At 54.5% G+C, this 26342-nt stretch overlaps 2 protein-coding genes and 1 long non-coding RNA gene across 3 annotated transcripts; all 3 read left to right on the top strand.

Annotated features, from left to right (window-relative positions):
* Positions 1 to 6386: 6386 nt before the first annotated feature.
* LOC119110377 (uncharacterized) lies at positions 6387 to 10561 on the top strand. The gene is made up of 6 exons (XM_037234176.1): positions 6387 to 6834; positions 7474 to 7595; positions 8133 to 8275; positions 8489 to 8610; positions 9183 to 9332; positions 9703 to 10561. Exons 1-6 carry the CDS (start codon positions 6564 to 6566, stop codon positions 9819 to 9821), a joined length of 927 nt encoding a protein of 308 aa, XP_037090071.1. The 5' UTR covers positions 6387 to 6563; the 3' UTR covers positions 9822 to 10561.
* A 4513-nt stretch (positions 10562 to 15074) lies between these two features.
* On the top strand, positions 15075 to 17874 carry LOC119110573 (uncharacterized). Its single transcript, XR_005095513.1, has 3 exons — positions 15075 to 15286; positions 16790 to 16835; positions 17793 to 17874. It is a non-coding gene; the product is annotated as an uncharacterized LOC119110573 (long non-coding RNA).
* A 1016-nt stretch (positions 17875 to 18890) lies between these two features.
* On the top strand, positions 18891 to 25261 carry LOC119109327 (uncharacterized). The gene is made up of 11 exons (XM_037232936.1): positions 18891 to 18950; positions 19023 to 19832; positions 20027 to 20140; positions 20614 to 20796; positions 21121 to 21204; positions 21586 to 21621; positions 22281 to 22415; positions 22952 to 23025; positions 23512 to 23755; positions 24124 to 24210; positions 24986 to 25261. Exons 1-11 carry the CDS (start codon positions 18891 to 18893, stop codon positions 25259 to 25261), a joined length of 2103 nt encoding a protein of 700 aa, XP_037088831.1.
* Positions 25262 to 26342: the final 1081 nt, after the last annotated feature.

The raw sequence follows: 26342 nt of genomic DNA, 5'->3' as shown, positions 1-26342 counted from the left end.
ACATTTATATTTATTAATTAAGGGCATGGGCTTGATTCATAAAGACGGCCTCATGCTCAGAGACTGGGCCTCTTGATGTAGAACAGGACCCCTGAGCATGATTTACTACTCTCTACCTTAAGATGGGGACCTCCTTAGCCTAAATTTTGCTAACCTACGCGTAGCTACGATGACTTTAGTTTGGACAAATAGCCTCCCAAAAATTTTTAGGGGCAAAATCATATTCTTTAAAGAGCGGGTAAATATATGGCCTAGATGAGATCAGTGGGTAAGGACGGACCGTGCCGGAGCAACACGTGTTAACCTTTCACCACAGAATTCTGTCATTGAGCTTGAATTTAACCACCGAATGGTGGGCGGCCAGGGTTCGCACAAACACAACCAACCCCGAGCTCCGACTCCATGGCGCAGGCAAGGGGCACAGGGGTCACGTGTCCCTTTAGTGCCCAGGGGCCGAGAGACCCCCGGGACCGATGATTATAAGCCCGATTTAGGCACCCGAGCTCTACAGGGATAAAAATATCATATTCTTTGTTTTTTAAACGTTAGCTGAATTAGCTCTGCAATTTGTATTATTAGTGGCGTTGTGCATATGGGTATGCATATGCATATGGTGGGAAGACGCCGTACGCATATGGTTTTGTGCAGAAGAGAAGTCCAAGGTTAAACATGCACCCTTTGTTGACTACTGAAAAATGAGGTCCTTTAGATCTGAGGAGAAATTCAAAATTGAGACTAATTAGGCCGTCCTTGACAATGCCAGTGAGCTTGGTAGTAAAAACCAAGATACTTTGGGGTCCCTAGAAAAATATCTAGCGACACAAAATTCAAAAATGTCATGAATTTTGACATAGTAAGATCACATGCCTAAAATGTTCAGCAACACCTCACCTTCTGTACAGGCTGTGTAAACTATGCTTAAAATGTATACATTTTCCCCTATGCCTATCACCAATTTTTCAAAATGTCTGAACACCTCCGCCTAGAAGTTAAGTTTCACACATGATAGGTGCACAACGTGATCGCAAATGAAAAATGATGTACCAACGAAACCGTATCTCCCCCCCCCCCCGCCCGAACAAAATCCTGTATGTAGGCACTTTCCAATCCTATGGGCATACGACTTACCACGCTTTCCGCCTGCTCTTCTGCTGCTACATTTTCCGAATGGTCCAACGGTGCGGAGCACTTGAAATATCAGAGACCGCACCTACGACACCGTGTCCTGCGACAGTCTTATGGCACCGGAAATGACGCCCCGACGCTCAGCAAACCCAAGTGAGCACGTGACGCTCCGCACTAAACATAGTATGCTCAACTACCGCGTGAATTGAGCCCATTTATGCCTGGTGCACCACTGCCAGCTAGACATGTTGTTGAAAGCCTTGGTAAATGGTCATCTGTTGGCATGGCGCGGATCAAAGGTAATCCTCGCGCTCACCGTGTATTGACATTGCAATATTAACCAGACGGGCCAGGCAAACAGGGAAATAGACGTCTTGCCGGGAATGCCATTTGTGAGGGGTAAGGGACGGCGTGGTATAGACGTCTTGCCGGGAATGCCATTTGTGAGGGATAAGGGACGGCGTGGCATAGACGTCTTGCCGGGAATGCCATTTGTGAGGGATGAGGGACGGCGTAATAGCCAGAACCGCGGCCAGGACCATCGCCGCAGAACACTATTACCAGCCAGGGACTATATCGGCATCGTGCGTACATCGTTGAGGCCGTCTGGGCGTGGCACCAATAACTATCGGTACAACCCTAATATGAACTTGGTCACACCTCTACCACCCTTGTGAGGTCATTTGGGGACATTCGGACGCCAGTCAATACGGAGTAAGCAGGTGGAATGGCGGTGAGAGGGCAAAGGAACTCTTTCAGCGTTCGCCCAAGGGCCATGCTACCCTTGGCCACATCGTTGTCTACGTCCAAGAATATCTTTGAATACTTGTTGCATATCGTCGGCAATTTTACACGGCATTTTAGTTGATGTCATTGGGATAGGCTAGGTGAGATGATATCATTTGAGAGAATCGTCACTTGTTACCCTTCTTTATTGAGCTAGTAGCTGCTCATTTAGTTAGATCATGTTAAAGAACTACTTAAGTTTATATTTTCAAAGAATTTTCGTGAACCAAAAGATGTAAAGTGCATTACGAATGTGCTTAATTGCAATGATTCCAAGAATGGGGGCCCAGTCCCTCAGAGGCAGTGACCAGAAGCTGGCTCCGCCGGTCCGACGGCCACTGCCGGAATACCCACTGACAGCCGTTCCGCCACAATTCATAAGACCACAGCGTGCTTGAAGGTCAAACCAAACCAGCAAGTCCGTATGTCTGCACACATCGGGACTATTGCCAGCACAGTGACCTGCTTGGAATTTCAAACCTCCCCTTCTCGAATGCAAAACTGACACATAAAAAAGTACTAAAAATTTCGCGTCGCTCCGCTCCACTGTATTTTGTTGCTGCTTTGTTTTTGCTTAGCCTGGGAAAAAAGGGGACCGACTTCTGCAACCCCTGCTGAGCCCAGCTCATACTCTGTCTACATTTCAAATCAACGCTTAATGACACTAAAACTGTTACAAAGGTGGTTTTTCAAAGAAGTAATGATGCTGCATTAAGACACTGCCATAACAAAAAAATCACAATGGTTCTTAGAATCGTCTCTCCAGTACGATCATAAGCGTAGCAAATATATCGTAATACCACTATCATGCAAGACACTTATATACATGATATAATAAAATACACAAAATGTTTCAAGGCATGCAATGAACGATGTGCTAACTTACAGTTATTGCGCCTCCATTGAGCTCCAAGCCCTACAATACTCAATACTGAACAGGTACATATCCACACGCAAGTTCAAATATAACAGGAGAATAGTGGATTCAACGATGGGTTCATTCCGCACCCAACCCGACAGCTGCCACAAACCCTTCGCGTCACACTTCGCGTGTAGTGTCTCAGCCCGCGCGGTCCCGACTCTGTCGCCTTGTCCTCCACTGCCGGCGGCCAGGGACGCCCAGGCGTCTGTGCTGTCCTCCGCAATTAATTATCCCTCCCACCCCTCGACACATGGCAGCGTCACTGTCCACGCAACCACGGTGGCCAGGGCCAGCCAGCCCCGTCTGTCCGTCCCAACAGCTAGCCGCCGTCACAAGCACAGAGTACACTGCGCTGCGCTAAACTACGGCTACAACGAGCACCTCTAGAATTCTAGCACAACTGCGTCAGCCACTCCCTCATGGGATGCAAATATAATGCACACACACACACACACACACACACACACACACACACACACACACACACACACACACACACACACACACACACACACACACACAACACACACACACACACACACACACACACACACCACACACACACACACACACACACACACACACACACACACACACACACACACACACACACACACACACACACACACACACCACACACACACACACACACACACACACACACACACACACACACACACACACACACACACACACACACACACACACACACACACACACACACACACACACACACACATATATATATATATATATATATATATATATATATATATATATATATATACATACATATATAATACATAACATAAACAAATAAGTGAAAGACTTTCGGCGACATGTCCTCCAGTTGCTAAGCAGATCCAGCGAGAACCGTTTGAGATTGTGCGCTGAGCAAGTACTGTTTGGGTGCCTTGGTGCTTCGAATGTCGTCAACTACGTCATCCTGCATGCAAAGATGGAAATTGTAAATGCTAAGCTGGGAGCTTGTGGATAGTTGACAGCGAGAGAGCTCAGGGCCAGACTTCTGGGCCAGTACAAGATAAACGAGTATTTTGTGGCAAAGGAAGGCAAATGAAACCATTTCATGGCAAACGGAGCCGCATGATCAGAAAAGGCGCATTTGTAACTGACTTTGGTGTACACCGTTCGGAGACGAACATTGCAAAAAGAACTGCCTACGTACCTGCCGAGCGCACTGCATAAGACCCGCGCGTGTTCGAGTTACGTCATGTGTTTGTGCAGGATGTGTCAAAATTGATAAATAAGCAGGTGTTCATTCACGTGGCAGTGTAAATGTTAGAGAGTCTAGAATCAATAAAAAAATCCTTTTATCCGTATATATCACCGGGCAGTCTACAACGGTCAGATAAACAAATTCTGCTGATCGATCCATCCATTCATCCATATATATATATATATATATATATATATATATATATATATATATATATATATATATATATATATATAGCCGAGTGGTTTGGAGCAACATCATCGCACCGCAACATCGTACCAACATTTGGAGCAATGTAGTCGTACGATTGTGAGGGATCTTCAGTATGGTGAAAATGTTGTGTATGTGGGCCCCTTGGTGGAAATCTGCGCGAAGAATGTTTTCTCCCGCAAGGTTGTGTAGTTTAGAAGGGTTGTCCCCTTCTATTTGACAATAGAGGGGTACGCGTCCACCCCGCCCCCTTCTCCCCCGCTCCGATGGGGCCGCCGCTGGCAACAAAATGAAAGATGTCGAGCCATGCGAAACAAAATTACAGATACTAAACAGACATCTATGTGACATCGCTGCTCCATCAAAAATAGTTTTGATGAACACACATCGTGGGCGCAAAATGGCCTCGATGCCGACGCGCCCTTAAACACCAGATCATCACCATCATCACGATGAACGCACATTGTACACCGTTGCTCATCCAGATGTGTCCGATGCAAGATCTCAATTATTGACACACATCTCTCTGGTAAATCCCTTGCAACTTAACAAACCACTCAAATGCATGACAAAACGGAAAGCCTTCGCTGGTTACTCATTTACCGGCTTGATTGCTAAGCCACCGGCTAGTACCGATATGAATAAGATGGAACACCAGCCGAGAAAACCCGTCAACCAGATCCAACAGTTCTTGCTCCGAGTTGACGAATGATGTAGCATCTTTAAAATCACTTGCCACCGGTATAGATGAGAGCGTTAAAGCCACTGCTGCTGATTTTTATCATCGCTAACTTCACCCGAAACCCGACGGAATCCGACCGTCTCGGGCCCCATATGTTGATGCGTCATAGCTAACGCTGCTCTACCCGCGGGCTTGTGAGCCGTGCGGTAGTGCAGCAGGTCCTAGTACCGTGCGGTAGTGTAGTAGGTTTTAGTACCGTGCGGCAGTGCAGCAGGTCCTGGTACCGTGCGGTAGTGTAGCAGGTTCTGGCACAGCTCCAGGTCATTCATAGGGTCATCAGCGGCCACGGGTGCCGGCGGCCACGCGGCTACACTTCCCGCTGACGCCCCAGGAAGGGCATGCGGCCGCGCCAGAGCCTCTGCTCTGCCGGACGCTTAGCAGTCACGTGGTCGTAACAACGCTGGCAGCCATATGTCGCCATGTGGCCTATTTGATGCCTGCGGCAGTCGCCGTCCGTCTGGCTTCGTTTGGTGGCAGCGATAATGAGAAGGCAGCCATTGCTTCGACGCTGTTATCTGTGGTATTCGACGACGTTGTTATCATTGACCAGCGGCGAATGATTTAGAAGATTCTGCGCCGTTCGTCAACTCGAACACATAATTATCAGATATGACAGATTAATCCTCTTGGCTAGTGTTCCAGCTTCTTCAGATTGACGTAAGCAGGTGGCTAAGCAATCTAGTCGACCAATGGCTGAAGCTGAGACCGCGTGACCAGAATAGGGGCTACACCCCTGCACGCTCATCCACAATTATGGTGATGAGTTCTAGAGAAGCTGAAGAGAACGCGACATCTCTGTCGCCTCCGTCCCCTCCTGTGGCAGCACATTAGGGTTAGCGTTTGTCAGCACGCAAAGAGTTAGTTATACAATGCACTCAGACAGCGTTTGTTTCAGTGGCGAATGCAGGAATCACTTAGTGAGAACTCGTCGCGCTGACTCTTATCTTCTTTCAGAAGCCATCCATGGTGCTAAATGGCGTAAGCCTCTGGGGGAAGGAGGGGGGGGGGGAGGGGGGTGGGAGGTCCGGTCACCCTTGACTGCACCTCTGCTCTCAAACAAAGCAGTACTCAACAGCATGGCGTTACAACGAGGTGAAACAAAATTAAAATGAAACAGTTGCAACGGTCTGCATTGTTTGTCATACATTGCTGATGAATAAACGCTTTTTGGAACCATAATTTCCTCTTTTTTATGAGAAATGCAGGAGTAATAATAAACTGCATCTTTGTGATACAGACCCAATGCCTTAGCCAGTCATAATAGCATTTTCCACTTGGAGGTATCACTGGATAACCGGACCGTTCCGAAGCCAATATCCAAATGCATAATGCAACTTATCTACTTCGCATTAGAAGGGTGGCTTCGCTTGCTTTAATTATAGCTCTCGTGACGGACTCGAACACATTCCTTGGGATTCGTAAATTCATACACCGAAAAATTATCGGCATGCCATAGCTCATCTAACTGTGCCCATCTTCAGGGAACAAAGCGATCAATGCCTTAGCCTTATTCAGCAGCAGGTCTGCGTTGACCACGAGTGATGATTCCACCAATCACTAGCATACTCCCCCTCTCTATCGTGGGACTTTCTGTTTTCTGCCATACTTGTGCTGCATTTTATTTCAACTCGGTTGACAGCGATGACAAGGAAATACTGAAACAGCCTTGGGGTCCCACCATTGGCGTGAAACAAGCCATCGTGAATCCTGTACTTATGGAAGTTAACGGCGGTGGAAATACTCAAGTGGACACTGTCAGCGAACCCGAGACTGGTGGGATAGAGGACTTCTTTCATCCTAAACCAAACATTAGTGAGTTTTCTGTGCGATGTATGGACTGCGTTTGTTTAGGTTTTAATGTCGATGTTGTTGTCAAAGACATCCTCACTCTTGCACTTTGTTTAGTACAAAAGACGGGCCTAACTATACATCGGCACGCATGAAGAAACATAAATGAAACGTTTCCAGTTACTAGCCGCGAGATCCTAGTCTTACTGTGATCCAGTTCGTCTGAGCATCCTTTGAATCCGGCCATTCCAATGTAGAATGTGCTTTGTGCATCTTAACTAGTTGAGGAATCCAGTTCATTATTGTAGCGAAGGGTTTTTCAGTGTTTGCCACAGCATCTCCGGTGCTTCTAAGCTCTTCAAAGTTCTTCGCTATTGAGCAGCAGTTATAAGTTGTTCACTAAAGCAAGTTGTCCTTGCCTTCACGTCACGACCAAATATTTGCATTGCTCGTCAGAAAGCTTGAGCTTTCAGGAGCAGGTGGAAGTGCGCACCATCACACAAGCGAGGTCAGATGTCACCTAGTTGGGATCTACTCCACCTAGATGGATTACTCCGCTTACCATATATTGTTACGCATGATAGGTCGTAGCGTGGCATCGCTAGGTTGCCGGCTGCAGGGTACGATACGAGGCCTCACGTCACCCGCCCGAATCTCGCGCAGCTCACCTGCCGGAGATGAAATGTGCGGGGGTACGCGACGAGCGGTACCGGTGCTGTCGCGTGTATGACGACATGGTGGAGGCCTGGTGGTGTCCCGAGAGTCGACCCTTCTGCTGCCAGCAGGTCAGGCGAGCGGCACAGTATAGTGGGCTTATCCGGACGATTAGCATTGCGGGGGCTCGCTATGATGGTAGCTGCCTTCATCATGAGCGGATTACCTGTATATTTAGAGCGGCTCGTGCCTCCCATTTTTTTCTTTCATCAGACGCATGGACGTTGTGCATAAATAATTGACATGGAAACCCAACGTGCGGATGAGCATCTTTGTTTGCATAGATGCGCTTGCCTGGTTGCCTTTGGTGAGGCTTGGGATCTTCAAAATGAGAGCTGTAAGAATTATTTGAACCTAGCCGTGTCCCGCTTCCATGAACCCTCCCGCTATCGATTCTGTTCTTGTTAATAAAAAAAAAAACAGACCGTGGACCAGTAAAAAATACCGAGCCTCGAAACTTGGGCTGCGCAGCAAACCGCAAGGACGTCGTTTGCATTTCACGCAGACCGTCCGCGTTAAGCGCTCTCAACAGCTAGCTAACGACGTGACGCGTAATCACGAGTGGCGGCTTCCCTGTGCTCACTCATGCCGCCCCCGCCTCCCGTCAGGAGACCGCATGCGCCGTGTGCTGCACCGTCGACGAGATGCGCGACCAGGAGAGCCGCCGGCTGCTGGGCGCGGGCGATTGCCGCCAGAGGTCTTCCGTCGTCCATCCTCAACCGCCGTCGCCGCCGGTCGATGACGAAAGCTGGTGCGGCCCGCTACCGCCGCGTCACCTATACGCAATAATTGTAACTAGTAGTTCGACCAGTCGCGGGGCGCAGTATTGATTACTGGCGGGCGGCGACGCGGCGATACCTTATGATTCACTGGGGGCATATTTCCCGCTCGGTTCGAGGAAAAGCTGTCGCACACCCGTGCAGCAAGCATAGTCTCCACCCGACGATATGGTCTCGGCTGGCAGGTTCTGGAACGGCATGAAGGCGGCCTGGTTGACGATGGTGGGAGTGCTGCTGGCCTCCCTTTGCTGCACGTGCGTCGCTCACAAATGCATCACGTACCTTGTCAGCGTCATTAACGACGATAGTAAGGAAACGCAACAGCTCTGTTCCAGCCATCTGGCACCTTGAGCAGAACTTAACGCAAAATGTATCCATATAACCAAAAGCCAGGATACATTCACAGGCAGGCACGGGTTCGTAGCCAGACCGGTGCACTGGGTGCCCATGCAGCCCCGGGTGCACCCCCAGCCTCGTACCACTGCTACACTTAAGCGTGGGGGTGTCAGGAACATAGAATGTAGTGCTGTCTTGTGTTGAGGTCTGCAAAAAAATTGCAAAAAATAAGGCAAATGTAATTGGGCCAGCCTGTAAGGTGTAGATCACGTTTAAACCCTGTGTCCGTCCTTTTCCTGTAACCCCAGTGCACCGCTTGGGATTTTGGTCTGGCTAGGGACCTGGACAGCACTAAAGCACCGGTACATTTATACGTAGCTTTGAAGCAAAGGCTATGGGACAGTGAGCAAAAATCGCCACTGTTTTACCAATTTTAATGCCTCATAGTTTTTCTACCGGTCAGAGGCGAAGTTTTCAGGAGCCATTAAAACCCTCCCGATGCCTCTGCAACACCTGGAAGCCTCATCATGTATCGCTCTGCAGGCGAGGACCTGGAGGAGGAGTACCTGGCGTACCACTTCGACAACATGACACTGGTGGGCGGTGAGGACCACCCGACGGGCCAGCCTACCGCCAACAGGAGCCAGCTGCCGCCCAAGTACTCCGACATCAACTTCATGCCGGTCCAGCCAGGTCAGCCGGGCTCGACGTCTGCGTTGTGTCACGTCTGTATGCGGCCTGCTGTACACCCGTAGTAAGCCATCACCAGCCTGAGACCGGGGACGGCGGTGATATCGGAGTGGTTGTTAGCCGGTGCCCGGACGTCGAGTCCCTCCGCCGACTCCGCTAGGCTACCCAGCGCCAGGCCATCGGCTGACTGCAGCCTAGCTGTGGCGCCAGACAGGCCACCACCCTGGCAATGGTTTTGGATTGAAACCCGGCATAGCCATGTGAGCAACGCCGTACAGCTTCTCCTTGACCGATCATCTGCGCAGCTCTCCAGCTTCCACGAGCTCTCATCCCTTGGCCTCCGATGTACACGGCCGGCCGCCTTTGTCCGCAGAGGTGGCCGCCAGCAGACAGACGCCGGCCGAGCCTCCGCCGGTGTACACCAGCGACGTGGAGCCAGAGACGGCCGACCCCGGGCCGCCGCCGCGACCTGCCCCGCCCAACGAAGTCTGAAGCGTCGCGCTCTCCCCTGCCCCGCACACTACCCCAGCGACGGCACACCGAAGGGGAGCATTCCACCGAACGAAGCACCGCACCCTTCCCGTCCCCTCCCCCTCACCGATGACAGACCGGAGAGACTAGCCCGCCGAGCAAGGTCTGAAGCAGCGTGCGTTTCTCTGTCTGCCTTGACCCCCCACCTCAAGAATACTGTACGTGCATCAGTAACAAAGTCCCAAACATGTGGCTCTTCGGATCTCCGAGCTCCTCGTTTAACGTGCGCCGCCACGAACACAGAAAAATTGCATGCTCCTTCCCTCCTCCATGCCATTATTGTGCAAGCGTAGCGAAGGCGTGTCACCAGCAGAAACTCCATCCAGGCTAGATCTAAATCACGTCCTTCTGAGTCCCATTACTTCCCGAGTTAGCCTCCGCGGACACTCGCTATTTCAAACAAGGCCTGAAAGTCGGTCACCTCAGGTTTCCTTCTTTGAAGGCATCTCGCCGAAACATGTCTCACACGAGGTTTTCAGTCTGAACAAAACCTGAAGAGTAACGTGTGTGATCTGCGCCTGCCGACCCCTCCCAGCGCATTGGAACACGGACGCACGCACTGAACGGAAGAGGCTCCGAGAGCCGTTTGGAACCCCCTGTAGAGGGTGGTTTAATCAATGTCACGATGTCAATTTTTGACGCTGAGCGGTTGTCAAAAGGGCGAAATCGATAAACTGGTCAATAAATGGCTATAAACGTGATTGGATATTTATAGACGGGCATATTTCGGGCATGAATACGCTAGGTTTTGCAAAAATGCAAAACACATTTAGCATGATCATATAATTAGATCCCGTGCATGCCATGCGTACATTTTTGCTCTTTCTATTTCTCATTTTCTCACTTTCTCTCTCTCTCCCTCTCTTCTCTCTCTCCTGCACTGTTCATTACACACTCTTTTTGCTTATGGCACTACTTTCTATCTAAAAAATTGTCTTTCGACATAGATCAAATGAACTAAACAAACAAGTCGCTGAAGTCGCTCTCAGCTCACCATGCGTCTTGCATTTATCATCAAACACTGTCCGCAGGCAAAAACATTGAGGGGTATAACATCTGATGGATAAGTGCCCACAGCCACGCAGGTTAAAGCATGCAACTATTGTCATGCAATATCTCTGAAGCGTTAGAAGGTTTACGCCCCATCGTCAGGACTGGACATGCTTGAACGACATCTGGGAAGGGCAACTTCACATCTGGGGCGAGCAAAGTCACGAGTTGCGGCGAAAGCGCTATTTCAGAGCATTTTGGTGCACCTTATACATGAGCCAGCATCATGCGGTCGTGAAGTTGTGCGTGATTTAGAGCGCCCGCAAGACCCAACTATGTTTTTAGAAACGATGTTACATTGACTTCAGTAAACTTCAAGGCAAAAGTGCCTCGGCCGTTGATATCCAGTAAATTCATGCTGCAAACAGCGAGGAACTCGGAATCAATTGACTTTTGGTATTATCAAAACCAGCAAAGCCAAAACCATCACCCAATGAAATACTCCAGGAAGAAGTATACTGAACGAGCATTTGCAATGCTTTGGGTCAACCGCCGACTAATGTCCCCATCTCAGCCCCCAGCACGGGGTTTCCATTCAGCCACATCCCAAGTCGTGATAACTTCCTCGGCGATACGCTGGAACCGAAGACAATTCAGCTCGAGACTGTCTTGGAATTTGGCGCACCCTTCTGACCTCGCCATCTCCGTGGAATATGTCCAGTTGAAAACAGATAAGTACAAGGCGATACAATAGCACGGTCATAGGATGACCCCAGATTACTTCAACTTACTCAATGAAAGCAAAAAAGAATGATTTGTTTTGACTTTGACCGAGCAGTCTTTTCGTGTTAACATGTAATCGGTCTCGAGCTTTCTTTACTCCCCTGGTCGTAAACAGGGCTGGTGTCTTCTTGATGGGACCCGGTTTCTCTCTCGTTGATAAACGAGAAACGCGTTTAGGTTCTTCGCCCGATGTGCTGCGGCGTAGCGATGTGCTGCAGCATTCGAGATATGTCTTATACTGTCCAATCTCCGTGATTCTTCCCCGATGTGCTGCGGCGTAGTGATGTGCTGCAGCATTCGAGAAATGCCTTATACTGTTCAATCCTCGTGATTCTTCGCCCGATGTGCCGCAGCATAACAGTGATGTGCTATACTATCCCATCCCCGGCGAGATCCGCCTGATGTGCTACACCGTACCAGAGATGTGCAATACTATCCAAACCCTGGCGATCTTTCACCCGATGCTCTACAGCATACCAGAGATGTGCTATTTTATGCGATCCCAGCGACCCTGCTGGTCGCACTGGACGGTAGCCCAGTACTGGAGGCTGAGGCGCAAGCACTAGCACACGCACTAGATGCCCTTTGTGACGTTCGTACGCAGGATGTCCGGGATGGGGAACTAAAGCTTCAAAATTTTCCAGAATTCTGACAGTACCAAATCCAGATAGCACAATGGTTTTGAGGTCAAACTGGCATTTGACCGGATTATGGCTGTGGTAAGACAGACAATGCGTGTGCGCTAGCATGGACATAACCATGACTTGGATGTAACTGAGGCCCATTTCTGTTTTGGTGCCATTTTTATGGTAAAAACACGGAAATGACCGGATCTGCCCGGAGATAACAGGTATCCGAGCCCCACCGGCGCCATTTGTCGCTGTGCCCATGCACACCAGGCACATACAAATTGTTCAACTAAGATGTGGTAGCGTCATCAGCACAACTTGCCACCAAGCCAGCGTGCAATGCGTACTGTCCCCGAGTTCGAGCCCCGGCAGGGCCCAAACTTTGGGTTCTAGTCTCGGCATGTACGTAACGCTGTTTCGAGCATGCGGTGCTGGACAAGCAGCGCGGTGCTGAATCGTCTGCTGGAGAGTCTGCAGCTGGTCTTCATCACAAGCTAGGTCAGTGAGGCGTGCTATCACTTTGTCTGCTTTCTTCCCTCTCGTGGGGCGACTAGCTAGACGGAGGCGTGCAGTATTCCACGACTACGTGGAGGAGCCCCAAACATCTGACAACGCGCTTCTATTGCTTACCACAGTTACCCCCTTAACGCAAGGTCTTCCTGCAGGCGCTTTAGTTTGTTAAACCCTCACGATGCGTGTGTTTGTTGCTTTTCTCTTTGCACCTGTACTGGCTTACATCGCCACCAAGACGGTAAGAGTGTTATGTGGAGGACAATCTATCAAATGCAAGCCATCCTTGTTGCGACAACTTCGCAAGCTCGAATTCAGCTGTCCCTCCCGTTGTTTTGCCGGCGAGGGCAACCCCCTTGGGCTTCGCTCCCCTCCCCCAGATATGCCAGATCGCTGTGAATGAGAAGATGTGGCGCATTGCTATTATTGTGGTATTAGCGTGTGGCATATTGCTACAATTTGTTCTTACTGTGAATCGGCTGGCGCCTCGTGGTTTATCATATCCTTCAGCACACGCCATTCAAACATGTGTGAGCGTCACTCAGTCGCGACTCACAGCAGCAGCTGCACTAGCTCCGTACAGCAGCTCGCACCGTCTCACGGGCAGTGCTAGTTGCATCCACAAGGACGTCCGTCCCAGCACCTCACGGCTTACGCACGTGCAGCTGAGGAGAGCTCCGAAACACGGCCCTGCAAACCATTTGGTACGAGCTCAGCCTCGTGCCAGGCGGAGACAGACCAGCCTGTGGACCAGTCCTGCCTCGTCTCATGCGGAGACGGACCAACCTGTGGACTAGTCCTGCCTCGTCTCATGCGGAGACGGACCAACCTGTGGACTAGTCCTGCCTCGTCTCATGCGGAGACGGACCAACCTGTGGACTAGTCCTGCCTCGTCTCATGCGGAGACGGACCAACCTGTGGGCTAGCCCTGCCTCGTCTCAGGGGAAGACGGACCAGCCTGTGGGCTAGTCCCGCCTCATCTCAGGCGGAGACGGACCAGTCTGTGGGCTAGCTCTGCCTCGTCTCAGGGGAAGACGGACCAGCCTGTGGGCTAGCTCTGCCTCGTCTCAGGGGAAGACGGACCAGCCTGTGGGCTAGCCCCGCCTCATCTCAGGCGGAGACGGACCAGCCTGTAGGCTAGCCCTGCCTCGTCTCATGCGGAGACGGACCAACCTGTGGGCTAGCTCTGCCTCGTCTCAGGGGAAGACGGACCAGCCTGTGGGCTAGCCCCGCCTCATCTCAGGCGGAGACGGACCAGCCTGTAGGCTAGCCCTGCCTCGTCTCATGCGGAGACGGACCAACCTGTGGGCTAGCCCTGCCTCGTCTCATGCGGAGACGGACCAACCTGTGGACTAGTCCTGCCTCGTCTCATGCGGAGACGGACCAACCTGTGGACTAGTCCTGCCTCGTCTCATGCGGAGACGGACCAACCTGTGGACTAGTCCTGCCTCGTCTCATGCGTAGACGGACCAACCTGTGGACCAGTCCTGCCTAGTCTCATTTTGTACATACGTTCCCGAGCTCTACTGCCAAAATCTGCGCCTCTCTGAGTCACCAAAAGCCAAAAGCGAATCTAGTTAATTCCCACCGTCGAGCTGTTCTGGGTTCGGGCATCACAACGCACGCGCACCAACCCCCGTGCTGGCCGTCGCCGACGCCTCGGTGCTCGGCCCGCTCCCACACACACCACGTGGGTTCCCGGCCCCCGGCGGCAGGTCTCGCTCCGCAGACCACATCCACCCCGTGGCCTTGAAACAAGCTCAGCATCGCTGACGGCCCCAAGTCGTGATTGGTTGTCGAGGAAAGTTGGACCCCAGCCCAACCAATCAGATGCCTGCAACCGTCTTCCGTGTTCCACATTCTCTGCATTATCGTTCATACTCCGCCTACAGGCCGATAGCCTGTGGCATGAAACATTATTTCGGCTCTGCCGGTCAGTTGCCGCCCTGAGTCTGGCTGCGGTGGGGTAATGCAATGTTGAGCGATACACACCAGGCCACGCCGTCGCCATTCTGTAACGGCAGCTGCGTCGACGGCAGACATGACACTTGATGCCACTCAGCTAAACTACTGGAACTTCATACCATATATAGGATCTAAGCATCAAGTTTGCCAACAGAAACCAGCCCTGTACGAAGCAGCAACTCAAATCTTTATTTTGAGTAGCATAAAGCTGTAGCATTTTCTACAACTTTCAAATTATTTTCATAAATATGACCCAGCAAAAGAAAAACATTCCAGATTTAGAAGCCACTAAAAGTAGATACTAAGAATCCTTCACTTGAAACATGTTCCCGACAGAATGGTGGATTGTCACTTGAAGGGTGAGGAAGCGCCAATTGTCAAAAGTTGTGGGAAATCAAGCTAATGAATCTTGTTGACATGCCATGTGGTTGACAAACAATCCAGGCATGCCCTAGTGATATTTGGTGGTGATTTCTGGATTGAATTCGACGAATGAAGTGTTACAACGACCCCAAGGTTAAATGCGACGCAAATGGATCACGATGAATGGTAAGTTGTTTCTTCAACAGTTTTGGAGATTGCTTAGGTGTTTTATGGTACTGTTCTGTATGATTTCAGATCCATATATTTCATGGCTATGTTATGACGTACTGTTGGCTGGGGACAAGGATTTCGTGTTGTTTGGCTGTTTTGTTTAATGTTGCATTGTCCTTCACGGCTTTGGACAGAAGATAGTAAACATGTCATGCCCTCCTCCTGTATTATTGGCGATTGTACTGCTTCTTTTGTGATGTGCTCTTATGCCCTTTGAATCAGGACATGATGCATCAGACACCATTGTTGAGGTCTATAAGGCAGGTTATTGTTCTGAATGATGTCACATACCTTTGTTGCCCATTTTTGCTGGCTGTGTATTTTGATACCCAATGTCTTCTGGCTCCCTATGAGTCTGTGATATATGGTGTCTGGATAAATGTTTGGGATAGTGATTTGAATATGTTAAGCTCATTAAAGGTCATTGATGCATCAAATTGTATTGCTGGGTAATATACATGCACTATATCATCCTATTGCATGCAAGTTGTATGCTATACTTTATTATTGTATATGTGAATAGGGGATTTACAACATTAGGAACATTGATTTAAGCAGACCTGAAGCAAGAATGGAAAATATTCATGTAAATATAATTATATTTATGGTTTCCATTGCTTTGTATATGCTTCATCAAAAAGTTAGTTAAATACTTGACAAAGTGTCTGTCCAGCCACAAACATGCTTGCTTTGTGTTTGAAGGCCATGGTCACCATAGATACTTTTTGACTGTCAGCTGTCATTATATCATCCAAGCTGCTTTTGACATTCTGATGCTTAGGAAATACCATAACTTTGTAAGACAAGAGGTTTGTCACTTATATTGGCATCTGATCAGGTCATACTGTTAGAAATGAAATGATGGAACTCTGACTTGAAGTGATCTGTACATTACAGTCTGTCATTATTTATTATTTATGGTTACTTTTATGATACATTGATAGTTTGACTAAGCAGTGACATGCTCAATTATATTCTGGAGACCTCAGGCATATGATGTGACTAGGGTCTGAGATATTTTGCTCACAGCCATAACATATGAGAAGAATTGTTTGGCTTATGCTCAAACAATAAACAATTATTGAATGTCATCGGCATGCTTAATAAAGGTTGTGTTGCAAGTGTTGATGGATGAGTCCAAACATAAAAAGCCAAATCAAATTTACTCTGCTCTTGATGCATGCAAACAGGAGTGGTTTTCTCACCTGAAGCAGAGCCCTGTCTTAATTGATTATGAATTTTGTCATCTTTTAGCTGATTGTGATTCATTACCAAACATCAGTTCCATATGACTGAGCTGTACTAATGTAAACCATACCATCCACATCTAGGAAGAAGTGTGAATGTGTGGTCCTGATACAGCCTGGCTGTGTTTTGGTCACATAATGAATATGGTGAATATAGACCATAATTGTGAATACTGCAGCATCATTGTTAATGATAAGTCTCTCATTTCAGTGATCCAAGTGAGTTGGAGAGCTTTCTCCAGAGCTGCCTGGACAGTGTAAGTGATGAGAATGTAAGGAGTACAAAGTGCATGAAAGCCTGGTTGAAATTGAGAATGGAGATTACAATTCAATTAAATGCCTGTAAAGGGAGAATGCATGAGCATGGTGATTTCTGATGGCAACTTTGTCAACCAAGTCATGAACAACCAGTAGCATTCCATCATGCAATTAAGTGTGGGAGGGTTGGGTGTGCTGGTGGTTTTATGACCTTAAGCTCTGTATTGTGTGAAACATAGACTATGAAATGGAATTGTGTGTGCAGTGATGGTTCCATAGTTTTTCTATGCACATCCTCTGAGAGGGAATGGGCAATGTCATACAATGGTCCTCCAATGGCTATCAAATTTTGCATATTACTCCCACCTGTAACACTGCCATATTTTGTATCCTGGCTGAGAAGAAGGTTGGTATTTTAGGGGAGACCATTACCACTACCCAAAAGATTGAAGATAATTTTAGCCGAAGTGTAAATGCATTGTGTCCCCCGGCTGGAAAACCAAGGGAACATTTTTTGGATTGTTTTCCTAACTACTGAACACTGTAAATAGCCCATGAGTTTGGATTACCTCAGTGTGATCAGTTTGATAACCAACATAGTCAAGGCTTGCTATTGCTTGGTTGTTGAAATATAGTGTCCGCCCCCCCCCCCCCAACTTTGCTGTCTTACCATAGTTGCCATCCTCTGCTACCTTGCCCTGCGGCACTTGAAAAGCAAAGTAGGTAATTTAAATAGGAAAACTGGATTTCACAGAGACAAGAGGAAAACATAAGTTGTCTTCACCCTACTCAGCCTCCATACCAGCTCCCTCCCTCCCCCTCAGCATATTCAACAATGGTAAGTATAGAAAAGCTATTCCCTATGTGGCTTCTCTCTGTCAAATCAGCTGCTATTCAGCTTGCCTGTGTGTGCATGAACAAGCTGTCTGTAACCCTTGTGTGGGCTTGGGTTGCAGGCCAACGCGACTTTGCTGGACGTGGACGACCCACTGTCGGGTGGTGGCCTGTCGGTGGGCGCGTCGGCCAGCACGCCGCTGGCCGGCCTGGCCGCTCCGGCGCTCTCGCACGCCGCCGTGAGTCGGACGGCGCGGCCGGCCGGCGCGCCGTGCCCGGCCGCGCCGCCGCCGCCCGCGCCGCTGTCCGCCGCGCCGCCACCGGCTCGCATCGCGCGCGTCTCGCAGAACGGCCTGCCGCCACAGCAGCAGCAACAGCAACAGCAGCAACAGCAACAGCAACAGCAACAGCAACAACAACAACAACAGCAACAACAACAACAACAACAACAACAGCAGCAGCAACAGCATCAGCAACAGCAGCAGCAGCAGCATAGCCTTCTCTCGAAGCCGGCGCACGGCGGCGGCGGCGGGAGCGGTGGCGGTGGCGGTGGCGGTGGCGGGGGCGGTGGCGGTGGCAGTGGCGGGGGCGGCGGCGGCGGTGGCGGCGGCGTGAAGGCGGCCGCTAACGGAGCGCTGTCGGCGACGGGGCCGCTGATGGTGCCGTCGCCGGTGCACGCGGCCGCCTCGCCGTTCCAGGCGGCGGCGCGCGGCCCGCTCGGTCCGCAGCCGTCGCCGGTGCCGGCGGCCAGCCCGTTCTCGGCAGCGCGCTCGCCAGGCCAGTCGCCGGCGCCTCGGAGCAGCTCGTCGCCTGTCCCGCTGGGCCAGGCACGCGTGGTGCCCGGCCTGCCACAGACGGTCGTGCCCGGCCTGCCGCACGGCGTCATTCTCTCGCAGGCCGGCAGCATGCAGTCCGTCGTCGGTGAGTGGCCTGCACGCCGCCGGCTCTTCGTGCCGCATGTTCGTGCGGTGTGTCGCTCTTCTTAACGTAAAGAGCTGTGTTAATGTGTGCGTAACGTGTTCTTAACGGGATGGTTTTGTTATGCTTTTATGCTTGTGTTATTGGAAAATGAAGCGTTGACGTAGCTCATCAGTTAGCACCCATCGTATGGTTTCGTGAATGCTGCCTGCGAACATCGCTCCCGCAGTGTTGTATCCGGTAAGGTCCTTACATTCCCCGTCACTTTGGCAGGTTCGAATCTGATCGCAGGCGGCACGATCATGCCGGCCAACGGTCTGCAGGTGATGGGCGCGGCCCAGAACGGCGCCGTGATGCAGCTGGTGCAGGGCGGCGGCGGAGGCGGCACCGCCGGCGGCGGCCCGGCGGCACCCGCCGCTGGCCGCGCCGTCAAGGCCGCCAAACAGCCGCAGCTGCTTCCCAAGACGCTGGCGCCCAGCCTGCCACTGGCCAAGCAGACGCTGGCCGCCCAGCCGCCGATGCTGCTGTCGTCGGGTCAGCTGGGCAGCGGCGCCGGCGGCGCCATGGTGCTCACGCCGGTCATGATCCAGCAGCCGGGCGGCGGCACGCAGATCCAGTACATCGTGCGCGAACATCCCAACCTGCTGTTCCCGGCCGCGTCGGCGGCCACCGGCGCCAAGCACGCGCAACAGGCGGCCGTGCTGCTGCCGACGGCCGGCGGCGGCCAGACTGTGCTTCTGCAGCACCCCAACCAGCTGCTGCAGCAGGCCAGCCCACTGCTGCAGCCCACCATACGGCTGCTGGCGCAGCCCCAGATCCAGCAGATCCAGACGCCGAGCGGGCCGGCGCTGTTCGCGCTGGCGCCGCAGCAGCCCACTGTGCTGACGCACGGCCAGCAGATGCTACCGCAACAACTGCTGACTGCTCAGCACGAGCTGCAGAAGCATAGCCAGCAGCCAGGGGCGGCAGCGGCAGGCGCCGCCGCCGCTGCTGCCGCCGCCGCCGCCGCCGCGGCTGCGGCCGCCGCCGCCAGGAAGGCGGGCAAGAAGAAACGCCGCGACGAGCCGCCAGCCGGCCAGCCACAGAAGAAGGCGTTCGTCGACCTTGAGGACATCATGAAGAAGAGCGGCATCTTCGGCGACATGGACGACGAGCCGGGCCTGCACACGGAGCCGGCCGACGAGCCGGCGCCGGTGAAGGCCGAGGCGGCGCCCGACGGCCTCTCCTTCCTGCAGTCGTTGCCGGTGAGTGGCCGGACGCGGTCGAGCGACGCGCGCCTGCCCGCCTCGCCATGAGCGGAGTCAGCCTGTTCGCTCTCTGTGTCGTGTCGTCCGTCCGATTGGCTGACGCTGCCCGGATGTGCGCCTAACTCCCGCTTTGCCCTGAGTTGCTGCCATGGCAGTTCGGTTGTGGACGGCCGTGTGTCTGTGTGTTGAAGGGGGCGGACTCTAGTGACCCGGCGCTGGACGCGTCGGCCCGCCTGGCCGCTGCGCCGGCTCTAAATCACAGTACAAACGTCGACGGGCATGGCGTCAGCTCCACGACAGGCCAGGTCAGCTCCTCCTGCTCCCCCGCCCCGGCCGCTGGAAGGCCTCCTGGGACCAGTGGTACTGAGGGAGGTGCCATATGACACCGCGCTTAAAAGCCCGCTCGCTGTTTGGGGTTTCGTCGCCTTTGCGATTACGCGCATCTCGTTCGTTGTTATGTTTTGTAGTTTTGCATCAGTCTCTATGTGCATCCCATTTAGTGCTTGCTTAACCATTGCATATACATGTCGTATGTTCCATTCAGCTTTTGTCCGACATTCTGAATTGTGGGCGTGAGGTGCATCGCCGAGGATCCGATGGCGTGTATTTCCTTTAACGGCAGCAGAATCGGACCTGTGTACCGCTCCCTGTTGCCAAAGTCGCTGTATCCCGGCTCGGTTCGGTGTTGACGGCGCTGGCGTGCGGCGCCGGCGCGACCGGCTCGCCGTGACCGGCCGTCGTCCCCGTGGTGACGCTGCGTGCACTGCCGGCGCGGCAGGTGTTCGTGAACGGCGCGACGTTCGTCTCGTCGCCGCAGCTGGCGCCCGTCTCGCTGATCTCGGCGTCGGCCGCCCAGCCGGTGCTCTCGTACGCGGCGGGCCCCGGTCGGCCGCTGCTCTCTGCCACCGGCCAGCCCGTCAACGGCGCGTCGGTAGTGCTCTCGCAGGCCGGCCTGCTGCAGGCGCTGCCGCGCGCCGCGCCGCCGCCGGCGCCCCTGCTGGTCAGCTCAGCCGGCGCGCCGCAGCCGCAGACCAGCAGCGTGCTGGGCAGCCTGCTGAGCCAGCCCAGCCGGCTGGCGCGGCCGACGCTGCCGCAGGCCGTCAGTGCGCCGCCGACGTTGGCGGCGCCAGCCGGCGGCCTGCTGGCGGGCGGCATCAGCTTCAGCGTGCCGCAATCGGTGCAGGCGCTGAACGCGGGCCTGCAGCCGGCGGCGGCCGGCGGCCTGGTGCTGCGGCCGGCGGTGTCGGTGGCCACCGCTGCGCCCGTCGCCGGCGCCTCCTTTCAGAACGCTTTCCTTGAGAACCTCATCAAAAATCAGCTGTGCGCGCGGAACAACAACAAGAAAAAGAAGAAGGACACGCTGACCAAAGTGAGCAGTGCGCGCGTGCCGGTGGCAGCACCGGCGGCGCCGGCGCCGCCGCCCCGGACGGCGGCCGGCGAGGTGGCGCGTATCGGACCTGGCCCGCCGGCGCCACGGGTCGCCGACAACAGTGTGACGAGCACCACGCAGCTGGAGCCGGCGCCGGCGCCGGTGCCGGTGCGACCCTCATCCTCCCTACCCCCGACGTCTTTCACGGCTGCCGCGGAGCCGGCGGCCGACCCCGCCGCGGTGGCGCGGCCCCTCGTGCCTTCCGGCTTGCGCGCAATCGCGCCGGCGCCGGCGGGCGGCGCGGGCACGACTACCGGCGCACGGCCGCCGGCCACCTCCTCCTCCGCCGCCGCGGCCTTCACCGTGCCTGCCGGCCACAAGGTGCAAACGATCCAGCTGTCCACGGAGAACCAGCAGGTGAGCGAGCGTCCGACTGCGGTTGGTCAGTGTCGCTCGCCGCGCCAAACTAGGCTGGTGATGACGGTTGCAGAAAACGTGTTGGCCCCCTGGTGTTTGCGTGCGGCTGGGCTGTGTGGACAGGGTGTCGGTAGTGTAGTGGTTAACGCGTTTGCGTTAACCACTGCGCGTCTGGGAGACCAGAGGTACGGGGTTCGATTTCCCGCGGCGCCCGCCCTTCCTGCCAGGGTGGGAGGCAGGTGACGCCATATAGCCTTAGCAGCTGAGTGCGTTGTAAAGCCCCAATGACACACGGCTGTGTGGACGCAGTGGTGTGGTACTATCGGGGCGCGACGGGTGCTGGTAGCTGTCCGCTGGCTGAAGCGTGCTGGGTGATTGGACGGATCATTATCTGTCGGACGCTGTGACAGCAGTCAAGCCTTCCCACGGTTGATGTGTTTCGAGTTGCATGGGCCGGTAGTCGGCGCGAGACACGTCCTTGGCGACCTAGCTGTGCGATCATAGCTGACTGTGGTGGCGCCGCGCTACATCATCACAGCTAACTGTGATGGCGTAGCGCTACGCCATCACAGCTGACTGAGGCGGCGTAGCTCGGCGCCAGCGTGACTCGCTCCGGCACGATGCGGCCGCCTGACGCGCCGACCGCCGCTGCTCGGCAGGAGCTGAACCGGGTCCAGTTGCGCATGCAGTTGCTGATGCGGGCGGAGCGCTCGCAGCGGGACGCCGACGAATTGAAGCGGCTGGAGACGGCTCGCCAGAAGATCCTGGCCACCGGCCAGCAGGTCGCCCTGCCGGTGAGCAGCCAGCGCCGCCGCCCCGATCCCCGGCTTGCGGGGGCGCCCGCCGCCGTCAGCCACCGCGCTGGTGTTGGCGCTGACTCGGTGGGCGGAATCGGGGTTTGCTTCTCGTGCGCGCACAGCTGTGATCACGCGGCGTCTTCACGCCAATCCGACACCCACTGATGGTGCCGGGCAGGTCTGAGGTTGCGTTGCCGGCGGTGGAGGTTGCGGCTTTGTTGTCGGTCGGCGATTGGCTGCTGCCGGACGTGCATGGGTGGGATGGGCAGGGCGGGCTAGGGCTTGCGGTTGTTTAGAAATGCTTCCTGTTGCGCGAACATCCGCGAACTGCACGGACACTGGATTAGCGGTCAGCCCCGGCGGCAGCAGTGTAATCTAATAATTTGGTGCGCTCGTCCACGAATGATCCACGAATCATCCAGCCGCGAACAGCGGCCTTGATCTGGCGCTGGCCCGTCGCCTCGGCCCCGTACCGTGGCATGCGCACGGGAGCCGGTGTTCGCCGCGCCTTGATGGCTGTGTTCCGTGTCCAGGTACGGTGGTCCATCCCCTCGTCGACGGGCGCGGCGGCGGTGGTGCTCTCCGCATCCTCCACGCTCGCCACACCGCAGGCCGGACAGCAGCAGCAGCAGCAGCAGCAGCAGCAGCAGCAGCAGCAGCAGCAGCCGCAGCCGCAGCCGCAGCCGCAGCCGCAGCCGCAGCCGCAGCCACAGCTGCAGCTGCAGCCGCAGCAGCAGCAGCAGCACCCGCCGTCGGCCCAGCAGCAGCAGCCGCAGGCACAGCCAAAACAGCAGCAACAGCAGCAACAGCAGCTAACTCAGGCGTCCACTCGGGGACTGAAGCGGCCCCAGGAGCCGAGTTCAGAGAAGGCGGAAAGGTGAGCGTTGCCGTGTCCTCACCGCGGTCCCTCGCAGCAGGCCTGTCGTTTTACGAGTTATTGTGCATGAATTGCCCTTCGAAAGCGCATTTGATTGACTTGCGCTCGTCTTGTGACCTTCAAGACAGCTGACAGTCGCGGCAACGCACTAGTTGTCCACGCGCCAGCTGGAGCAGCCGACTGACCACAGCCTGCCCTGTGTCGGCGCGTGCACAGGTTCCTGAAGCAGCTGGCGTGCGACCAGCACGACGCGCTCCAGCCGGACACGGTGACGCCGTTCCGGAGCGCCGCCGACGTCGTCAAGCGGCTCTCGAAGTACCACGTGCTGCAGGAGGCGCCGACCGGCGACGACGAGTCGCGCTTCGACGACGACCTGTTCCGTGCGCGCGCCGAGTACATCCAGAACAAGCGCAACAACATGTACAACAAGTACCGGCGGCTGCTGCTCAAGGACAGCATGGTGAGGCGCGGCGCCGCGCGGCCGGCCCCAGCTCGAGTAACGGCTGCCCCCAGGTGGCGGCGGCGCGGTGGACATTGCGTAACGCACCAAGTATGTACTTTGAGTTGTGTTGCCGTGCGGCCGGTGGCGGTCGTCGAAATGTTGCCGTTTCATGTGAATGCTTTGGAAGGTGACGTCTTTGTGGAGTCGTCCCATGTTCACGTGAGGGCCGTGTATATGTTGAAAAGGCGTCCTCTTACCGGTTGAGTGGATGACAAGTGCGTGTGCACGGATGTACGTGAGCCGCATGCCACGCCTTCACTTCCGTTTTACGACGGCTGGCGGTTTGGCTGCCCCTAACCTGACCTGACCGGACATCGCCTTCGCAGCGGCTGCACCCTTCCTCGGAGAGCGTCCAGCTGCTGCGCTACCTGAACCAACACGACCGGGAGCAGCTGGACACGGAGCGGCGCGCCGCCAGCCAGGGTCAGTAGCGGCGCGCGCGGCGCGTGCGCCGTAGCCCGGCCGGCGCCGCCGCACCCGGCGGCCGGGGTGCTCAGCTGGCAGTGGCGTCAGGGCACCGGCCCATTGATTCGTGTCGCGGCGGTGGCAATGAGCACGACGTGGCAGCCACGTTGGGATATGTCCAGTGTGGCCTCAGCGCGGCGGCGGCGGTCAACACGGGTTTGAAGGGAACACAGGCCATGCAACGAGCGACCCCGGTCGTCGACACGCCCTAAATCCCCGACCAGGATCACCAAACTGGTTTAGTAATGGCCTGGTATTTCAATAGCGTAGTTCACAGCGCACGCGGCCTTGTGATGGCTACTGTTGTCCGCGCGCGTGACTCGAGATCGTTCTGTTTCGCAGTGATCGGTGGTTGGTTGCGTGGGCCGGACAGCGGGTCGGCGGCCCTGACGCGGTAACCTCGGTGTTACAGGCGCGGCCGACCGAACGGCGCGGGGGCCGGACACGGCCAGCCCGGCGGCGACGACAGCGGCGGGCGATCGGCCGGCCTCGGAGCCGGAGCTGGCGCCGGCGCCGGCGCCGGCGCCAGCGCTGCTCCGGCCCGATCCGACGCTGCGCGACGTGCGGTTACCGGCACCACCGGCGCCGCCACCGCCACCTCCTCCGCCGCCTCCGCCGCCGATGCCGCCGCCGCCGCCCGCCGTCACCGCGGTCACCACCACCACAGCCGCCGCCGCCGCCGGGCCCGCCGCGTTCTCGGACTGGGATCACCTGTTCGATGAGCCGGTGGTGAACGGGCACGCGGCGTCGGACGCGCCGCGGCTGCGGCTCGAGGACGACCTCAACGAGCAGGTGCAGAGCGCCATCAAGAGCATCCTGAACCTGCCGCGCCAGGAGCCGGACGGCGGCAGCGGCGGTGGCGGCGGTGTCCCGCTTGCCTCGCCAACTTCGCCGCCGGCGCCCAGCCGCTTCAACATCAACGCGTCATTCTTCAACGCCGACGACTCGGCCGAGGACAGCGAGGCGCTGGACGAAGCCGTGCGCAGCATCCTCTTGTAGCTAGTTGCGTGTGCAGGACGCCCGAGCCGCCCACCCCCCTTTCACTCACTGGCGCGGCGTCCTCTCATGGTTGTTGCCATATGTAAGCTGTGATGGATCGTACAGTTCAAACTACTGTGTGATATTAGATGGTAGTTATGTCTGTAGGGTATGTTTTGCATTAAATTTTGTACCCTTTCTCAGACATTTGCTGCGTTGCGATCTCAAAAGGATGTAACCTCATCTTGCACAATATTTGCGACTAGGCGAACGGTTCACCAACATTTTCTATTGGTTTTGCCTATGACTGGACAAGAGCGCAACGGCAAGATCCAGTTTTTATGTTCTTTTCTGGTTCATGCAGACTAAGTATTATCACGTGGATGATATGTTCGTGTATGGGCATGTTTTGCCTTCTTTCATCAATCATGTCATAAATGCATCCGTGGCAATATGGCGGCCCAGTGCTGGCTCCTCTCCATCGCCATGTATTTTTAATGGCATTAATAAATCATGTGAAGCGCGTAGAGAACGGTGCGTTGTCATCTCTTCTGCGGGGTGACACGATCAGAATGACTGCGGGGCGCGTTGAGGGAACCAGCACAGGTGTTGAATCAGTGCCGCTGCTGTAGGCAGTTTTACTCTACTGCCCCGCCTCGCACCTGCTCATTCAGTGAGCAGCAATAGGTGCGGTGCGGTATCTTATCTGAATAGGTGCGGTGCGACACATACCGTTGGCGTGCTATTTTCCAAAACAGCGACAGTCGACTGGAAGGGTCGAGGTGGTCGGCATTCGCCATACCGAGGCAACTAGAATACCCAACACATTGGCATACACTGGGCATGGTCGGTGCTGTCTTTCCAGCTTCCGCAATGCACCTGGAAGGTTCGCCAAGAAGAAGCTGTCATATGGTGACCATCCCTGGAGGTCCGCAATGACGAGTCCTGTGCGCGATGCTGCTGGGCAGCAATGACATAGCGGTAGATCTAACGGCAGCGTGTCACGTGGATAAAAAAAAAAACATGGTGTGGGTTGCGTTGTAGAGCTTGTGAGGCATCAAACCAAAAATGAACGAGTAGGTAAATAGTTTCGTTTGGTTCC

Source organism: Pollicipes pollicipes, unplaced genomic scaffold, assembly GCF_011947565.3.
Source record: "Pollicipes pollicipes isolate AB1234 unplaced genomic scaffold, Ppol_2.1 Scaffold_7231;HRSCAF=8579_pilon_pilon_pilon, whole genome shotgun sequence".
Lineage (NCBI taxonomy): Eukaryota > Metazoa > Arthropoda > Thecostraca > Pollicipedomorpha > Pollicipedidae > Pollicipes > Pollicipes pollicipes.
Note: the sequence above shows the minus strand (reverse complement) of the source record. Positions and strands in the feature narration are given on the sequence as shown.